This window comes from Elephantulus edwardii, unplaced genomic scaffold, assembly GCF_000299155.1.
Source record: "Elephantulus edwardii isolate Elephantulus edwardi_28Jun2011 unplaced genomic scaffold, EleEdw1.0 scaffold00182, whole genome shotgun sequence".
In the NCBI taxonomy this organism is placed as follows: Eukaryota; Metazoa; Chordata; class Mammalia; order Macroscelidea; family Macroscelididae; genus Elephantulus; species Elephantulus edwardii.
The window spans coordinates 5,938,482-5,957,429 of NW_006399932.1; the positions used below are offsets into that span (position 1 = coordinate 5,938,482).

Consider the following 18,948-nt stretch of genomic DNA (forward strand, 5'->3'; position numbering starts at 1 on the left):
CCATTCAGCACCTATTTTCCCCTATCCAACCTTTGATATGATGGCTTATATCTCAATCTTTCCGGTCTTCTGTGATTCCAGACATCTCAAGCTGCACCAGTGTCTTATGCAGCAGCCAGGATCTCCTGATGGATGGCGAAGAGATTGAGATTGTTCACAGCTTCAGTTTGCTCAGCTCCACAGTCAACACTCTTGGCACCAGCAGTCAGGAAATCAAAAAGCGTATCGCGATGGGAAAGTCTGCTGTTAAGGACCTCTCTAAAGTACTCAGGAGCAACAGTGTCTCTCTGGAGACTAAGGTGCGCCTGATACAGTCCATGGTCTTTGCAGTCGCTTGTTATGCATCAGAGAGTTGGACAATGACTAGGGAGGACAGAAGGAGAGTTGATGCTTTTGAGTTGTGGTGCTGGAGAAGAGTACTGAATGTACCATGGACTGCCAGGAAAACAAACAGATTCATCTTGGAGAGGATTAAACCAAGCTACTCCTTGGAGGCAAGGATTCTGGGGCTTTGTCTGACATACTTTGGACATGTTGTAAGGAGAGACAGGTCCTTGGAGAGGGACATCATGCTTGGGAGGGTGGAGGGGCAGTGCAGGAGGGGAAGACCTTCTATGAGATGGATTGATTCGGTGACTGGGGTAATCAGGATGGGTGTGTCAGAGGCAGTGCGTTGGCGCAGGATAGAGCAGGGTTTAGGGCTGTTGTGCATAGGGTTGCTATGAGTCGTAAACTCGACAGCACATAACAACAACAACAAGTCTAAATACCAGGTACTTGTATTAGGGAAAGCTACTCATGATTGCTGTGATGCTAAACCCTGTGACACTATTGTGTCAAGTGTGAAAATGGTCACCCATGGTGGGCAGTGTTTGGTGAACCTCTCAGATTAAAACAGACTTGGAAGCAGGAGTGGCATCCACTTCCAAAATAGTTGGCCTCCTGAAGCTCTATGAACTTATAGAGAAGATTAAAAGTTATACAAGTATTCAGCTCTTTCATTCATAGGGTCACTATGAGTCATCTACAACTCAACAGCACTTAGCAAAATACAAGGTTCCAGTCCTTGGGAAATGACATCACACTGAGAGATGTGAAAGGTCAAAGAAGTAAAGAATTATATGGTGATGGATTTATATGGTGACTGTGGCAGTGGGCTTAAGCATGTCCTGCATGGTGAGGATGGTATAGAATAGGGCAAGGGTTAGATATGTTATTCATAGAATTGCTGTGAGTCATAGAGAGAGCTCTGTTGGCTTAGTAGATAGAGTTATGCTACCAATCCAAAGGTGGATGATTTTAATCTACAGCCCTCAGGCCTGGTTTTAATTGTTTTTGGTCAAACACTCTTCTAAGTGGCATAGCACTTGTCTATCCATTTTCTGTACAGAGGTAACTTCTGGTTGCTGTGATGCTGAACACTCTGACACTAATGTGTCAAATGTGATAATGGTTACCCATGGTGGACAGTGTTTGGTGGAGCTCCCCGATTAAAATAGGCTTGGAAGCAAGAATGGCATCCACTTCCAAAATAGCTTGCCTCTGGAAACTCTATAAACTTAAAGAAATGATGAAAGTTATACAAGTATTTAGGTCTTTCGTTCATAGAGTCACTATTAGTCATTTACAACTTGACCACACGTAACAACAATAACATATCTACTTTTTCTAATCTGTTCTTTCTATAACTCAGTAGTGGTTAGGTTTTGGACACACCCTATACTGGTATGCCCTTTTGAACATAGCATTGCATTACATTATGGAAAGCCAGTACATTATATTATGGCAAACTGCATTACGGTACAACCATGAGTGTGCTGTCATGAGGTGCCACAGAGTCAACTACAACTTAGAGTGATGCTGTGAGCAACAGACAGGAACTTTGCCCTCTGCTACACCTTACCCATGATTTCTACAGTAGTCAAGTCCATTGTTTAGTCACTGTACCAATCCATCTGGTTAAGGATCTTCCTCTTAGTCATTGACTTTTCTAAACACAATATTTTTTTACGAGGACTTATACCTCCTGATAAGATGCCTAAAGTATATGAGAGAAATTTCACCATCCTTACTTCTCAGGAGCGCCCACTTTGCACTTCCTCCAAGATAGATTGGTTTGCTCTTCTAGCAGCCCATGGTAGCATTCCAACACCTCTATTAGGAAGGACACAAGTCAATCCATAAGAGAGGGACTGCCTGGAATGCATAAAAGATGCATCAAAGACATTTAGAGCTCTGCCCTCTAACCTTGCTGCCTCACTTGACTTTGAAGAAGTCACATAATTGTTCTCTGTTTCATTTTCCAAATGAGGAGGGCAGACTACTAAATGACCATGGAATTTTATTTTATATTTTTAAGTGTCAGTCCATCTACAAGTGAAATAGACCTTTGAAAAATACTGTATGAAATTAGGGCAATTAGTGTGTGTCTTAATTGAGGGTGCTAGAGGAAGCTAAAGATTTGTTTCTGCATGTAAGATGTATTTTGTGTCTGGCCACTTGATCGAGGGTTCCTAACAGTGTGCAAGAGCAGATTGTGAAATGTGTCTCTTAGACTTTGGTAATTATAGTTGTTCCACTGAAGCATGACAAATGGCCTCTCACTTTGAATGCCTTTATGGAAAAGGAAAAAACCATCAGTGACAAGAGCACTAGAACTTAATTACAGGCTCCAGACCTTGAGGGTAAGAATACTGATTGTCATTGGCTGCAGTCAAGGGAGAGAAGACAAGGGCAAAAACCCACCTGGGGAAGAACCAAGACCGGAGGATGTAACCGTGACAGCAACACAATTGCAGCCACCACGTGCCAGGGACTCCAGCTCAGGGATGTGCCATGTGTGTCACAGTGCAGCTCTGCTCCAGAGGGTTTTCAATGGCCGATTGTTTTATTTTAAATAGATCACCAGGCTTTTCCTTAGAGGAGTCTCTGCATGAGCCCAGACCCCCACCTTTTCCCCATTAACAGCTGAGCTTGCTGTTTGCACTGCCCAGAGCATTAACTGAGGGTTTGCTGTTTTCCAGGGTCTGTCTCTAGGACTTCATATATATCATTGCATCTAATTCCTGCAGTAATCCTAAGAACTAGGCTATTAACTATTTTTCTTGTTGTAATGTGCCATCAAGTTGGAACCAATTCATGGTTGACCCTCCTGTGGGTTTTCAGAGGCTATAACTTGTAATGGAGGAGATTGTTCATCCTTCTTCCAAAGTGCAGCTGGTAGATTTGAACCACTTATCTTTAGATGGATAGTATAACTCCTTACCTCTAAGCCACCAGAGCCCCTTATAAGCTAGAACTTTTCATTACTTCTTCTTTACAAAGGTAACTATTGTGACACTCTTAAGAGAAGTTTAAGTAAACAGTCTCAGTTTCTTCAGCTAGTAACCGTCAGAGGGGTTGTTTTAACCCTGGGACTATATTAGCTTATTTTACACACTTTTTGAATGCCTGTTATGTATCTGCTGTTCTTCTCAAGGGCTGCTGCCACAGAGGTGGATGAGGCAAAATTCCTGCTTTTATGGAGTGTGGCTGATAGATGGGAGGAGACCAATAACAACAAGTCAACAAATCAATAAATAATGTCAGAAGCGAGTAAGTGTTATGAAGAAAAATAAGCAGTCTGTTGAGTGACTGGGACCGAGGGAAGGCTACTTTATGCAGGGCTGGCAGGGCAGGCCCTGGGAGGTGACATCTGATGGAGCCCGACATGATGGAGCAAGTCAACCATGCAGAGATCTAGTGGAGAGCACTTTACGCCAAGGGTGCACAAAGGCAGAGGCAGGAGCGGGGCGGGGGCTTTAAGAACTAGTTCTAGGAATGAGAAAAGGCCGGTGTGGTTGGATGATAGCGCGGAAAGAGTGAAATGTGTGCATTTAGGTTAACAGAGTAGCAGAGACAAGATGAAGCAGGACCTTGGAGACAACAGAAAGGTGTTTTTAATTTTATTGCCAATGCAACAGAAGAAAGACATACGATCACTAGTCTCTGTTGGTGACTTTCTTCATCTTTATTGGTAGAATGCCTAAGTGATATAAAGAGTTAGCATGCTTGCTGCTGACTAGAAGTTTGAGGGTTAAAGTCCACCCAGAGGAACTTTGGGAGAACTGTCTAGTGAGCTACTTCTAAAAGCTCAGTCACTGAAAATCCTAAAGTACACAGTTTTACTCTGACACGCCAGGGTTGAGTGAATCAGAGTTGATTCATGGCAGTGAATTGGTTACATGGCGATGTGGGGCAACTTAAAAGGGATAGATTGCATATTGTAGCTTCACAAAGCAGATTATGTGGTAAAAATTTAAGGGACTCTTGTGGCATAGTCTGAAATGGATTGCACTGCTAATTAAGTAAAAGAAAATCTACACTTTTCATAGAAAAGCAAGATTAAGTGATAGTGAGAGATCATTGAATATAAACTTCTGACTTATGATATAAAATGTTTGGAAGGCTCAAAGTATCTGGACTATTTTTAAAGACCTGCAAAAAGGAGGACCTCATCCCTCTGATCACCTTCCCTCAGTGTGTGATAAACATCCCTGGCCACACCTTGTTATGTGAGCTGTGCCTGCCTCATAAATTGCATTTTATGCAAAAAAGCAAGGCATTAGAGACTCTGGTAGGTGATATCACAACAGTTTACATTTCTGTGCTGCCAGGCGTGTGTGTGTGTGTGTGTGTGTGTGTGTGTGTGTGTGTGTGTGTGTGAGAATCTTTAAAAAAACTGATTGTGAAAGTATCATCAAAACTAACCCACAGAGCCTAGCTTTTCTGGTAAGAGGGCATTGTATGGATGGTTGTAAAATTGTTTTGTAAATTCAGCAACTTGCTTTATTTTACTTGAATGTTCTTTTGTCAACAACAAGCCTATTAAACCCACTTAAGTAGGTCTGTATCACACATAAAATGAAATATGTTACTTGATGAATTAAAAGTTTACTAAAAGAAAGGATTTCTTAGTCTGATAAAAGTATTAAGAGTTGGTGACCTACATGTACTCTCCAGGTTCTGTTTAAATGACTGCATAAAGGCATCCCTGCTGCAGAGCCTTTGGTTGTGTGCTATTGTGAAAGATTATTCATATGTGAAATCCTAAACAGGGTGAAAGGGAGCTCTGGTAGCAGTCCACAGGCCATTGCACTGTAGCCCACAGGCCATGGCTCTCTGGTGGTTCAAACCTACCAGCAGCTCCAGGACAAAGATGAACAGTCTCCTCCAGGGTGATTTACAGCCTCAGGAATTCAAGGGAGGGTCAACTGTGAGTCACTTCTGACTTGACGGTAATGAGTTTGAGTTCTGAAGCCTGAAGATGCAGATTCATTTCTATAAAACTACTTTTGCAGACATTTGGTTGCACACTCTGACAAAGAGGGGCCTAGAAAGCAAGACATTAGTTGTGAAAGAACGTATTGTAAGCAGCACAAATGTTATTGAGCAAGATTTGGACAAGTTCACCACTTGAGTTGATTTTCATTTATAACTAACCTACTTGTTTCTGAAGAAGGAGAAAAGAAGTCTCCCAAGTTGACTAACTGATCTTAGTGAGTGAGGTTTAGTTCTATTCCTTCAAGCATAAAATAAGCATAAGGATACTAGCAGTTCTAGGAAGAGGCCAGATGATGCTACAGGGAGTGTAAGGCCCCGCCCCCTACAATTTTCTTACCTATTTATTGTTGTTGTTAGGTTGATCCTGACTCTATTGTGTCAGGTTAGACTGTAGATAGTAGACTGTCAGAGTGGATTTTCATTGGTTGATAATAGAAATAGATCCTTAGTCCTTTCTTCTAAGTCACCTCTCTGTAGATTGGAACCCTCCACCTTGTGGTTAATAGCTGAGCATGCTATCAACAGTTCCTTTACTGAAGAACACTTAATTTCCCTTCACCTGAACATTCCATGATTTAAGGACGAGGATGGTCCCTGTGGCTGTTTAAGGTCGAGGACGTTTTCCCAGCCCGTATGGCTCAGGAGAGTGTGATAACTCTGCCAGAATTACAAAATCATCTGTAAGCTCAGAGACTGTTGAGTCAACTGAACAAATGAACTTTCCCCACTGTCTGTTTTCTAGACTGATTAATAACCTTTTCATCCTCTGCATTTTGTTACAACTCTTCCACTCTGACCCTTCTGAGTGCTGGGAGGTTTTCTAGAAATTTCCTAACTTACACATTGGAATAAATTCAAGGAGGTAATAGGATTCCAGTTGCATTGTCAGTGTCCCTGCTGCCAGACCTATTACTGTAGGAGCTGAGTTGGTTAACTTGCACAACTTTCCGGAATTAATATTGCCGACTTGCCACTTTGTATCTAGCCCTCAAGCCTTAATAAATGGGGGAAAGGTCTGATTGGAAACTGTAAGATAAATTATGTGTTTATTATGCTAAATTAAGTAAATAGTGTTTGAAAGGATTACTGGAGGGCACAATCAAGTTAATTGCTTTAAAAATTCTTTTCTGATTTAGTGGGCTCTATGAAAATGGTTAAGCAATTGATTCTGTCACAGTAAGGGAGACTGAAAGTATGCTGCATCTCCCTTCCGCCCATGCCCAGAGCTGTCCCATCCATAAGCAGAGCCCCCTGGGATGGGATTCGAGTGCTGCTGACAGGCTGTTGTTCTTCCAGAGAAGACCCATGTTGACAGTTTGATGTTTAGGCTGATGGATTGTTCTCTTTTTTTTATTCTAGATGCTGAAGAGTACCAGCCTCCAATATGGAAATCATACTGTGAGTATCTGAAATGAAGATCACCTCAGAAGGTTTTCTTTAGCTAGCCTGTCTCTCAGAATGTTTCTTGATGTTGGTTTAGTGCATACAAGAAGCCCCACCTCCATGGAAAACCCAAACCTTTTTTCTTCTACTAAGGGGAGGTATTAGTCAGAGAGAACTAATATAACACCTCTTTCCTGACCTACCGTCACTGGTAGGCCAATTCTGCCCTGCAGCGTGCTTAAACCTGGCCATTTTTATGAAAAGCCCACTGTGACATCTTTCGAGTGGGTTCAAACTGCTGACTCTTGCATATCCAGCTGAGAATTTTAACCAATGTACCACCCTCCTTCCTTGAACAAGCCTTGACAAGCCTATGACCTACTTCAGAAATACTTAGAGAAGGGATGTGTATTTTCTGATTCTATTTTTAAAAAAGACTTTTTTTGTTTTATTTTTTTAAATCGTTGATCATCAAGGATGAGAATATTAATTTCTATAAACTATGTTCTTGGCTGTCTTCCTAAAGGTCTAATATCATATGATGGCAATTACTAGAAAATTAACAGATAACAAAAAATAACTTTTGGTCATGAAGGGTGGCTCCTTAGAAACAGAGTCATATTTGAAAATTGGTCACCAGTTTTCTTCACTCATAAAAAAAGGCCACTGCTATCACCTCAAACTCAATTGTTGTTGGGGTTTTCTTTGTTTGATTTTAGTTTTTGTTTTCATTTGCCTAACGAAATCTTTCCCTGGGGAGAAAAAAAAAAAAAAGCAATGAGCTGTGACAGAATCTCAAAGTGCTGAAAGCCAGGGAACATGAGTTCTTGATCAGACTTGACTTCTAGGAGTAGAGTTATTAATACCGCAATATTAATACCATCATTGATGTTGCCAATGGCACTGCTGCCCATGTGTTAACTATGTCACGAAGTGTCTGTATTCTCAGACTTTCACACGAGCCTGCGGTGACTCGTATCGTTATTATCTCCATTTCACAGACCCTGGCTCAGGGAGGTCGCAGAATTTGGTCAAGCTTTCACTGTAAGTAGTTGAAAATGGCATTCCGAGTGGAGTGAGAAGTCAATCTGACTTCATAACCCACAAGGCTCCAAATTTCATTTATAGAAAGTTTTCTAAATGAATAAATACAGACAAATATATACATTTTAATTATGGAACTCAGGGGCATACACATGGTTGAGAACTTGACTACTGACCAAAAGCTTGGCCAACTGAACTCTTAGGGTGGTCATGAAAGACTAGGAAGCAGTTCTGTTTACTCATGGGCTTGCCTAGAGTCAAATTGACTTTACAGCCTCTAACAACAATTCTGATTACAACACGATATAAAGTTATACAAAAGGCAGTCATTATAGGAATTCATAAAACCAAAAGGGAAAATTTCTCTAGTCATCAAATAGTCCCCAGCCCATGTTCTATTCCTTCTTTCCCCTTCCTACATAGCTCTGCTTGCCTCATCAAAAGTTGTACTACTAATTTGACAGTCAAACCTCTCTGGTGGTTCCAGTTCATCAGTAGCTGCCTAGGAGAAAGCTGAGCAATCTTCTCCCATAAGGCTTACAACCCAAGAGACCAAATGGACAGTCTACTAAGACTTGATTCCAAATCAACAGCAATGCGTTTGAGTTTTCAAGAACAGAACTTGTTTTCTAACAATGGGTCTTTGCTGTGCTGGATGTCCTTCAGCTTGCTTCTGTGACTTCACTAATACCTTGCATATTTTTCTGTGTCAGCACCTACAGAGGGGCCCCTTGTTCTTTTCGACATGGGTCTGTTCTACCATCTGTGGAGTAAAAGGGCTGTGCTGGGTCTCTGAGGGCGCTTCTAATCTCTGTTCTGTATTCTGATCTCCTATTTTCAAATGAAGTACTAATGACTTAGTAATTGGATGTTTTTGTTTGTTTGTTTCCTAATGGAGTGTGAAAAGCTCTGACAGTAAATCAATAAAATATCATGAGAGGCATGGATGGGGTAGTCATTTGTGTTGCATGGCTTCCTGGGCCTTGCACACCACCTTGCACACAGCCTTGCATACATTAATGACCCAATAAATATTTGCTGAGTGAATGTCATTGCACAGAGCTTTACTGAAGCAAAAAGATACTATTGACTCAAATTTATTCCACCTTTTTCTGAGAGACTTTGGGCCACCCAGTATATCTTTTAACAGCATAGCCCTGTCCTAAACAAACTGGGGAAATGTTACTAATTACTTGTTCATATTATCAATTTTATGCTAATGTGCTGAGTTTAAGTTTGATTTTGGGGTACATCTAAGCTGAGTTTTGTTGTTTTTTTTCCCTATAGAATCATGAACTTCTGATGTAGACCAGTTTGTGGTTAATAGCCATTAAATATAAAATAGTGGCATATGTGACCTCTCTTTATGACTAGAAACTGAAACTCTGGTGGCCTAGTGGCAAGGTGTTACACTGCCAACTCAAAGGCAGACAGTACGAACCCCTCAACTGCTTTGGAGGAGAAAGATGGACAGTCTACTCCCATGTGATTTACAGCCTCTGAAAACCTGCTGGAGGGTCAGCTGTGGGTCAGCTCCAGCTTGATGGCAATTAGTTGTTGTTGCTGTTAATGGTCATTCAGGCTCTGGCTAATGCCATTTGTTGATGTGAAACTCCAGAAGTGAGAGGAGTGTGACATCCACAGAGTTATACAGGGGAGCGTAACTATGTGGAGTAAAGTGCTAGAATGAGAAGGGCCTCACTCTTATTCTTGGTGATTTCTCAGCCATGATTTCTTTGCATTGGGATGTTGGATCAGTTATAAACTAACTAAACATCATTATTATCAAGCTCATAATACTCCGTCTTATTTCCAAGGTTATCACTCATTTATAATCTTTCAACAAACATACCTTGAACACCTTCTGTGTGTCAAAGAAGCATATAGGAATTAACTGTGAATAGAATGTGGTCAGTCCTTTTCTCCTGTATACAGTCTAGTAAGAAAGAAAGATAAATTAAAAATCAAATGGAAGTTAGTGACAAAGGATTACCCTCGTACGTGCTGGGATTAGAGAAGACTTTATAGAAAAGACTAAATATACATGTGGAACTTTAATGATGAATATGAGAAGGAATTGGGGGTTTTTGAGACTTTCATGAGCTACTTTGAAATCAGAATATGCTAAAACTATCCTAGTTCCTGATCTGAAAGCCTAGTAAATCTATCACAATATTAAATGAGTTTATTCTGACATAACCTATCGGTCAACTCATTCTGTACTCTGAGATTACTAAACTCTTCTCTTTGAAATACAAACAATTCTCTGAGGGCTTAATTTGAGATCCTCATGCCAAGATCATTAGCATATCACTTGTGGAATCCATATTTTTCATCATATACTGTTTTTTAACTCTAGCTGTTATATAGTAATTTGAAATCTCTCCTATATCACTGGATACAGTACATTTTTGTCAGATTACAGGATTTTGTTTTAAAATTAACACTCTCCAATGATTATTAAAGTATATAGCCACAACTTCATTGTCTATTGTTTGCCATACTAGAATTAACTTAGTGTCAAAATTATTAATTAGGCCCAGTTAAGATGTTATTCCTTATGTCATCTGTTTGATAATAACTTAAGAATATATCTCTAAGGTTTTGTTTTGTTTTTTTTTTAATTCCTCTGTGTGTGTGTGTGTGTGTGTGTGTGTGTGTGTGTACTGTCAAATCAGATCTGACTGGTACAGGAGAAGATTGTCCCTCCTCCAGCAGAGCATCTGGTAGATTTGAACTGTGCACTTCTGGGATTGCAGTGCAGCTTCTTGCCACTAGGTCACCAGAGTTCCCCATATCTCTAAGTTTTAATGGTAGTTGAAATGTTCTTGGTTGCAAATAATAGAAAACTCAGTCACATGAAGTGCTTGAAATAAGCCATCTAGCTACACTTGGCTTTAGACATAACTTGCTCCATCAGTTTAAATGACATTACCAAAAACTAGGCTGCTTTTCTTCCGTTAATGGAATCGGGATCTCAGGTTTAACATCATCTTTAGCAGGTTCTTCTCTTGTCATCTGCCCATAGATGCCAACAGCACTAGGGCTACTACTTCCTCATTCAAGAGCTGCAGGCTAAGAGATAGTCTGCTTTTCTGACATCTCTAACAAAGGTCTGGAGTGCTCAGCTTGACTCCATCAGTGTGGTCTGAGAGTTTGGATATGCCAACTGCCTGAGGCCCATCAAAGCTCACCTCTGGAACTGGAGGAACGGTTACCCTACACAACTTCTAACACCAGGAAATGTGGAATATTCTTGGGATAACAAAGGATGAGAAGTTATGTTAGGGAAGCTGTAGTTGTTGGGTGCCGTCAAGTTGACTACGACTCATAGCTAGCCTCTGAACAACTGATATGAACCTTGTTCTGTCCTGCACCATACTCTAGGGATCTCTAGGGGTACTAGGGAGGTCATTCCAAATATCTGGCTTTGAAATGTAGAAAGTCACTACTGAAAGATGGTATGGGCAAAATTTTGAACGATTTAGGAAGCATCAAAAGAAGATGGAGGGAATATACAGAATCACTTAGTAAAAAATAATTGACCAACACTGAAATATTTCAGGAAGTACCAAATGATCAAGAGCCAATGGTAATGAAGGGAGAAGTTCAACCTGCACTGAAAGCACTGGCAAAAAATAAGGCCCCAGGAATCAATAGGACAGACATTGCCTTGAATATGCCCACCAATCTATGCCAAAAAATTTGAAGGCTAGCTGCTTGACCATCTGACTGGAAGAGAGTCACATTTGTTCCCATTCCCAAGAAAGATGATTCAACAGAATGTGGAATTTAGTGAACAATATCATTGATATTACTGCAAGCATAATACTGCTGAAGATCATTCAATAACAGCTAGCACAGTACATAGAGAACTTGCAGAAGTTCAAACTAGATTTAGAAGAGACCATGACACCAGAGATATCATTGTTGATATCAGTTGGACCCTAGCTGCAAGCAGAGCATACCAGAGAATATGTATTTGTGCTTTATTGACTATGCAAAGACATTTGTGTATTGTAATAAATTATGGCTAATATTGAGAAGAATGGGAATCCCAAAAGAATTAATTATGTTTGCATGTAGATACCTAGATGAACAGAGCAAGGAAACACTGTTGTTGTTATGTGCCATCGAGTCGCTTGCAACTCATAGCGACCCTATGTAGAAGAGCCCTAAATGCTGTTCTATCCTGTGCCAACCTCGCCGTCTCAAACACACTCATTCCCACCACTCCACTCACAGAATCGATCCATCTCATCAAGGGTCTTCCTCTCCTGCACCGCCCCTCCACTCTCCCAAACATGATGTCCCTCTCCAAGGACCAGTCCCTCCTTGCAACAAGCCCAAAGTATGTCAGACGAAGCTTCAGAATCCTTGCCTCCAAGGGACAGCCTGGCTTCACCCTCTCCAGGACAAACCTCTTTGTTCTCCTAGCAGTCCATGGTGTATTCAACCCTCAGAAACACTACATGATTTAAAACTAAGAAAAGTGTGTATCAAGGTTATATTCTTTCTCCATACCTATTTAATCTGTATGCTGAGAAAATCATTCAAGAAGCTGAACTCTGCAAAGAAAAATATGGCATCAGGCTCAGAGGGAGGCTCATCAATAACCTGCTTTATGCAGATGGCACAACCTTGCTTGCTGAAAGTGAAGAGGACTTGAAGCACTTGCAGAAGATCAAAGAATGCAGCCTTCAATATGGATTGCATCTCAACATCAAGACAACAAATTTTCACCACTGGACTAATAGGCAATATCTTGATAGATGGGAAAAAGATTGAAACTGTCAGTGACTTCATCTTACTTGGCTACACTATCAACACCATTTGTACCAGCAGTCAGGAGATCAGGAAATGTATTGCACTGGGAAAAGCTGAAGTCAGAGGCCTCTCTAACTTATTGAGGAACAATGATGTCAGCTTGAAGACCAAGATGCACCTGATTCAGGCCATGGTCCTTTCAATAACTTCAGTGCATCTGAAGGTTGGCCAATGGAGAAAGATGACAGAAGAAGAATTGATACCTTTGAGCTATGGTGTTGGAAAAGAGTCCAGAATACCCCATGGATGGCCAAAAGAACAGATAAGTCTTGGAGAAGGTGTAGCCAGAAGCCTCCCTGAAGGCAAAGATGAGAGAGTTTCATCTCAAACACTTTGAACATGTTACTAGAAGAGGCTCTTCCTTGAAGAGGGACATCATGCTTGGATAGGTAGAGGGTCAGTGAAAGAGGAAGCTTATCAACCATATGGATTGGCACAGTTACTGCAACAATGGTCTCAAGAGTGCCAGAGATGGTGAGGATTGGGAGAAGGTTCAGGTCTGTTGCTCAGCGGGTCACTATGGGTTGTACTCAATGACATCTAACAACAAGAAACTTAGAGCCATGTGGTTTGAACCCACCACCTGCTCTGTGGAAGAAAGATAGACTCCTCCCCTACCATTTACTGCCTCTGAAACCCTCTGGAGGGTCTGCTGTGAGTAGGTTCTGACTTGATTGCAGAACAACAAAAAGAAACTTAAAAATAAACTGTCAATATTTGATAGAAAATATGTTGTTGTTTGTTGCCATTTCATCACCTTCAACTCATAGCGACTTTAGATACAATAAAATAAAATGCCCATCCTTGCACCATCTACATGATTGACAGAATGTTGGATTTCATTGTTGTATCATTTGAGTTAATCTGTTTTATCAAGAATCTGTCACATTTGGTGACCCTCTACTTTATTAAATACAGTGATCCCTGCTCCACTGATCCCTCCCAATGGAGACTCCAGAGTGAATCACATTCTGTTGTTATATGCAAGGTTTTCATTGGGTACTTTTTAAAAGTAGATTAACAAGCCTTTTGTTCTAGTCTGCCTCGGTCTTAAAGCTCTTCTGAAACCTATCCATCATAGTTCACTGTGGTGCTAGTTAAGATGCCGGTGGTCTACCTGCTACACTGTCTGGTGGCTTGAGTATTGTTGTGATGGTGGCAGGTAGAGGGTGGGTATAAAATACATTTTTCACTAATACTAATATACTCATGCATCTAGCAAACAGATATTAAGGTTCTGTGTTAAGCTGAAGACTGCTTGGAGTTGTAGGGCTCCAGTGAAAGATAAGAGAAGGTTTTGACTCAAGAAGCTGTGATGCCCTTTGATTTCCTGCCGTCTTTGTTCCTTTGTCTTTCCTAGAATCAGTGCTACCTCTTACTACCACAGGCTTCTCCCAAAGTCTGATACGTTTAAAGCTGACCCTCAACACTCAAGACTAAACCAAAGATAATGGATGAAGGCACTAAGAGAAAGAGAACTTACTTTGCAATAATGCTCTAATAGAAAAGCTGCTTCCAGGTTCACCTTTTTTGTTTGTTTGTTTTGTTGTTGTTGTTGTTGTTGTTTGGGCATTTCAAACATATTTATTTGAGCATGCAATGAAAAGGATTTGATTTTTCTTTTTTTATCTTATCCTGGACCAAAGAAATCCTTTGCCAATTTTTCTGAGTCCCATGTTTTTTCTCTTTTTTAAATTACTTTTATTTTTACTCATTACAAAAATAATACCTTCTAACTACCACAAAACCACATAAAATACAGACAAATAAGAAGAGTAAAATAAGCAAACTCTCCTCATCCATGTATTTTCCCAGACCCTTTTAAACTTACATATATATCAAATTCTATATATGCATACTTTTTCAGCAATGGGATTGCAGTGTCCATAACATGATCATATTGTTCATAGTTTATTATTTGGGGTTTTTAAAAATAACTTGACAAGAAAAAAAAAAAAGAAGACATTTAGAACTTAAAACCAGAATACCCTAAGCAGATAGGTTCAAAAGCCAACTACCAGGGGCATACTCTGAGTGATTTTCTTTTTTAAGAGGTCTAGTGTCAAGTTGGCTATAGATACTACTGCTGACAGGTCTCCCAGGAGCCTCTCCTTTGCAGAAGGTCAAGCAGTTAGAGTCTGTGCCATTTTTTCTTAGAAGAATTTAGTGACACAGACCACTGGCATCAGTATCACTGTTATTATTTGAATTAACAGTTCCTCAGTCACACCTGGTACCTCTGAATTGGAAAAGTGGGGAGATATGCATGCTATCAGATCCCATGTTGCTGATATTCATTCCCTCTCAGTCACTTCTGACTCATGATAATGCTGTTTCTTATTCTGAGTCTGCTTGAGATCTTTGGTTTGAGGCTCCACCATCTTTACTCCGGAGTCTCTCTTCTCAGTGCTGTTTGCCAAGAGGAAGAAAACATGGCATTCCATTAGCCAGGCAACACCATGACCATCAGGCTGGAGTGTAAAGTTGAGTCCAAGATGACAAGATCGCCTCAAATTCCCTTGCCATAGCAGGATTTTTCCTAGGAAGACAGGGGCACTAAAAAGACGTGGTGCTGGTACAGCATCATGAACTTATGATCAGATTTGGTTCCTTATCCTCCATGGCCTCCTTTGAAAGTAGCAGGCTCTTAGAGATCATCCCTAACAAATCTCCAGGAAACTTAGAATCTAAATTGAGTTTTAGCATTTTGTAGGTCATGGATTTTGGGTCTGGGGTTGGTTTTTTTTTAATCCTCAGAAAGTATGGGTAAAGCTTGCTTCTTGAAGAAAAGGTAAAACATTTTCTTGGTGAACTGTAGACTCCTCCATCTGCTTTATGTTGCCTGTTGAGCAGGGTAATCCTTCTCTACCTCCATGGCTCCAGAGGTGGCCATTTTTGCAAAACAACTTTTCATTCAAACAATTCTCTGGTGGATTCTGGAAGGTTCTAGAAGGAGTGAAAAAGACATGGGAAAATGTGTGGGAAGTTCTGCTACAAAAACACAGTTCATCATATCACTTCTCAGCCCACAGAACCACCCAAGAAATGCAATTTTATATTTTGTTTGGGAAGTGTGTTGAACACAGAAAATGGAAAAGGCTACATGTTAAGATAATGTAACATATTTAAGTTATAGTAAACCTACCTCAAAGATATTTCATTATTTTTTTTGTCATTTTGCTGTTATAGCTAATCTTGAAAAGAAGAGGTTGAGAGCCCCACTCAAGGCTAGGATCTGAGCCAAGGCATCTTTAGACTGCTATAGTTGGTTGTCATCTCATTATCTTTTCAAAGAGATAGAGCCCAAATGGCAAATAGGCTTTTGTGATGGTTTGTCTGTCAACTTCCAGTGCTTGAAACAGTACAGGGCAAGCCTTGCTGATCTGAGAGCTGCTTGATGGGCTGGTGATCTTTGCTGTGAGGGAGCAGAGGGGAAAATTGATGTCTCTGATTTGAGGAATCTGCAGAAGACCTTCTTTCCCCTCTCTTCTACTTGGCTGTGACCATCCATTGCTGTGAGGTATTGGAACTACTACATTTCCCTTGCTAAAGTTCAGATGGTTCCCAGATGAAGCCAGTGAACCATCCAGAACTGTTCCTTCACTGGTCTTTCATTTCTCTTTGTAGCATCTCAATCTCCCAGTCACTCTGGGTTCTTCCCTTAGTACAATGGCTAGTCAAGTGTGTCAACTAGCCCTCACATTCAGTCTTCTTCCTGAAAAACAATATTCTGTCTGGTTTTTGTGCTCCCACTTCTCCAGCCCTTCCTTCATGGAGGCAAAGGGCAGTGGCCGTGATTCCTGCCATGCGGTAGAATCTCCTGAAGAACGTGAAAAAGAGCAGATTGGGTGGTGCAGATAATTAGCATGCTTGGCTGCGTACCTGAAGTTTGAAGATTCCAGTCTGCCCAGAGGCAAATTTTTGGTGGTCAGCTTTGAAAAAAACAGGCATAAAAGCCCATTAGGTGGCTCAGAGCCCTGGGAGTAAAGTTCAAAACCATAGAATTATCAAAGACAAATTGAGATCAGCTTAGAAGGCCTAGTCTATGGTCTAAAGAGACTGCCTAATACAGCCAGAAATCTAAAGAGGACAAAATTGAAGAATGGGACCTTCTAAAGATTATATCCTTGTGGATATAAAAAACTTTTTCCAACAGGATGAAAAGAAAACCTATAGACAGGGAACAAACATTTGGTAATACCATCTCAGACAAGTATCGCATAACAGAAGTTTACAGAATACTCCTAGGCCTCAACAAGAAAAAGACAGATAACCCAATTACAAAATGGGCAAAAGACATGGAAAGAATTTTCACAGAGGAAGATATTTAAATGGTCAAAAGACACATGAAGAAATGCTCCAAATCACTGGCAATAAGAGAGGTGTAAATCAAAACTACAATAAGATAACATCTCTCTCCAGTAGCAGTGGCAAAGTTTAATAGGACAGCAAACAATAAATGTTAGAAAGGATATGGAAGATATAACTCTTATATATTGTTGGTGGGATTGTAAAATGGTACAACCACTCTGGAAGGCAGTTTTACATTTCCTCAAAAAGCTGAACACAGAAATTCCATATGACCCAGATACTTTACTGCCTGGAATATACCCCAAGAAAATGAGAACTGAGGCACAAATGGAAACTTGTATACCAATGTTCATAGCAGCATTATTCACCATCACAAAAACATGGGAACATCCCAGATGTCCAACCACAGTCTAATGGATTGAGAAACGTATGGTACATCCACACAGTGGAATATTACACAGCACACAGGAACAATGATTTTGTAAATTATTATTATAACTTGGGAGGAACTGGAGAGCATTATGCTAAGTGAACTAACTTAGTCCCATGAGGACAAATACTGTATAAAACCATTATTGTAGAACGAGTATGAGGATCCACGGGAGGGAGAGTGGAAGCCGAGGGGTAAAGACAGGCAGGGGTGGGGTGGTGGGAGAGGGTGTCTATCATGTGTTGTTGTTGTTGTGTGCCATCAAATCACTTGCAACTCATAGCGACCCTGTGTACAACAGCCCTAAACCCTGCTCTACCCTGTGCCATTCGCACTGCCTCTGACACACCCATCCCGATTACCCTAGTCACTGAATCAGTCCACCTCATAGAGGGTCTTCCCCTCCTGTGCTGTCCCTCCACCCTCCCAACCATGATGTCCCTCTCCAGGGACCTCTTGCTCCTTACAACATGTTCAAAGTATGTCAGACCAAGCCCCAAATTCCTTGCCTCCAAGAAGCAGCCTGGTTTAACCCTCTCCAGGATAAATCTGTTTGTTTTCTGGCCAGTGCATGTTACATTCCATATTCTTCTCCAGCACCACAGCTCAAAGGCATCAATTATCCTATCCTTCCTGGTCATTGTCCAACTCTCTGATGCATAACAAGTGATTACAAAGACCATCACCTGTAGCAGATGCACCTTAGTCTCCATAGTAACACCATTGCTCTTCAGTACCCTAGAGAGGTCCCTAACAGCAGACTTTCCCATGGCAATAAGTTTTTTTATTTCCTGGCTACTGGTGCCATGAGTGTTGACCATGGAGCCAAGCAAACTAAAGTTGTTAACCATCTAAATCACAAGGGAAGAAGTTGCTCTTATTTCTCCAGAGGAGCAGTTGATGGATTTAAACTTCATGCTTTTGCGTTGGCAGATCAGCTCTTTACCCACTAGACCACCAGAGATATGCTACCTGGGTTGCAAGACACTTCAAATAAACAACAGCCACAACAGTATACAGGTGGTGGTGGTGGTTATGTGCTGTCGAGTCACCTGTGACTCATAGTGACCCTATGCACAATAGCTCTGAGCCTGCACTAGCCTGAGCCAATCTCACTGCCTCTGACACACCTACTATTTCCCCAGTCACTGTGTGAATCCATCTTATCGGGAATCTTTCTCTCCTGCACTTCTTTCACCCTTCTAAGCATGCTGTCCTCCAAGGTCTGGTCTCTCCTGGCAACATGTCGAAAGTATGTGAGACAGAGCTTCACAATCCTAGCTTCCAATGAGCAACTTATTTCACCCTCTGCAAGACAGACCTGTTTGTTCTCTTGGAAGTCCATGCTATGTTGAAGACTCGTCTCTAGCACCACAACTCAAAGGCCTTGATTGATTCTTCTCTCATCCTTCGTCATTGCCCAGTTCTCTGATGCTGGAATATACTAGTGTATCCCAACAATTGTGAAGATGGCTCAGGACTGGGCAACTTCTCATTCTTTTACGTGTATGAAGTTGTCATGAGTCAGAGCCAGATCAACAGCAAGTAACAATGAATGCTAAGTGCTGGTCTGGGTGCTGAAGGTCCAGAAAGAACAGAACAAAGTCCCTGCACTCATCTTACACTTGAGT

The 18,948-nt window shown here is 41.0% G+C and overlaps 1 protein-coding gene across 1 annotated transcript in view; it reads left to right on the forward strand.

Annotated features, from left to right (window-relative positions):
* The window catches only part of CHN2 (chimerin 2), a 415,952-nt gene that overhangs the window by 182,937 nt on the left and 214,067 nt on the right, over positions 1 to 18,948 (forward strand). The window contains exon 2 of the mRNA XM_006896125.1: positions 6,682 to 6,720. Coding sequence (XP_006896187.1) covers positions 6,682 to 6,720 — 39 coding nt within the window. The remainder of the gene's footprint in view (positions 1 to 6,681; positions 6,721 to 18,948) is intronic.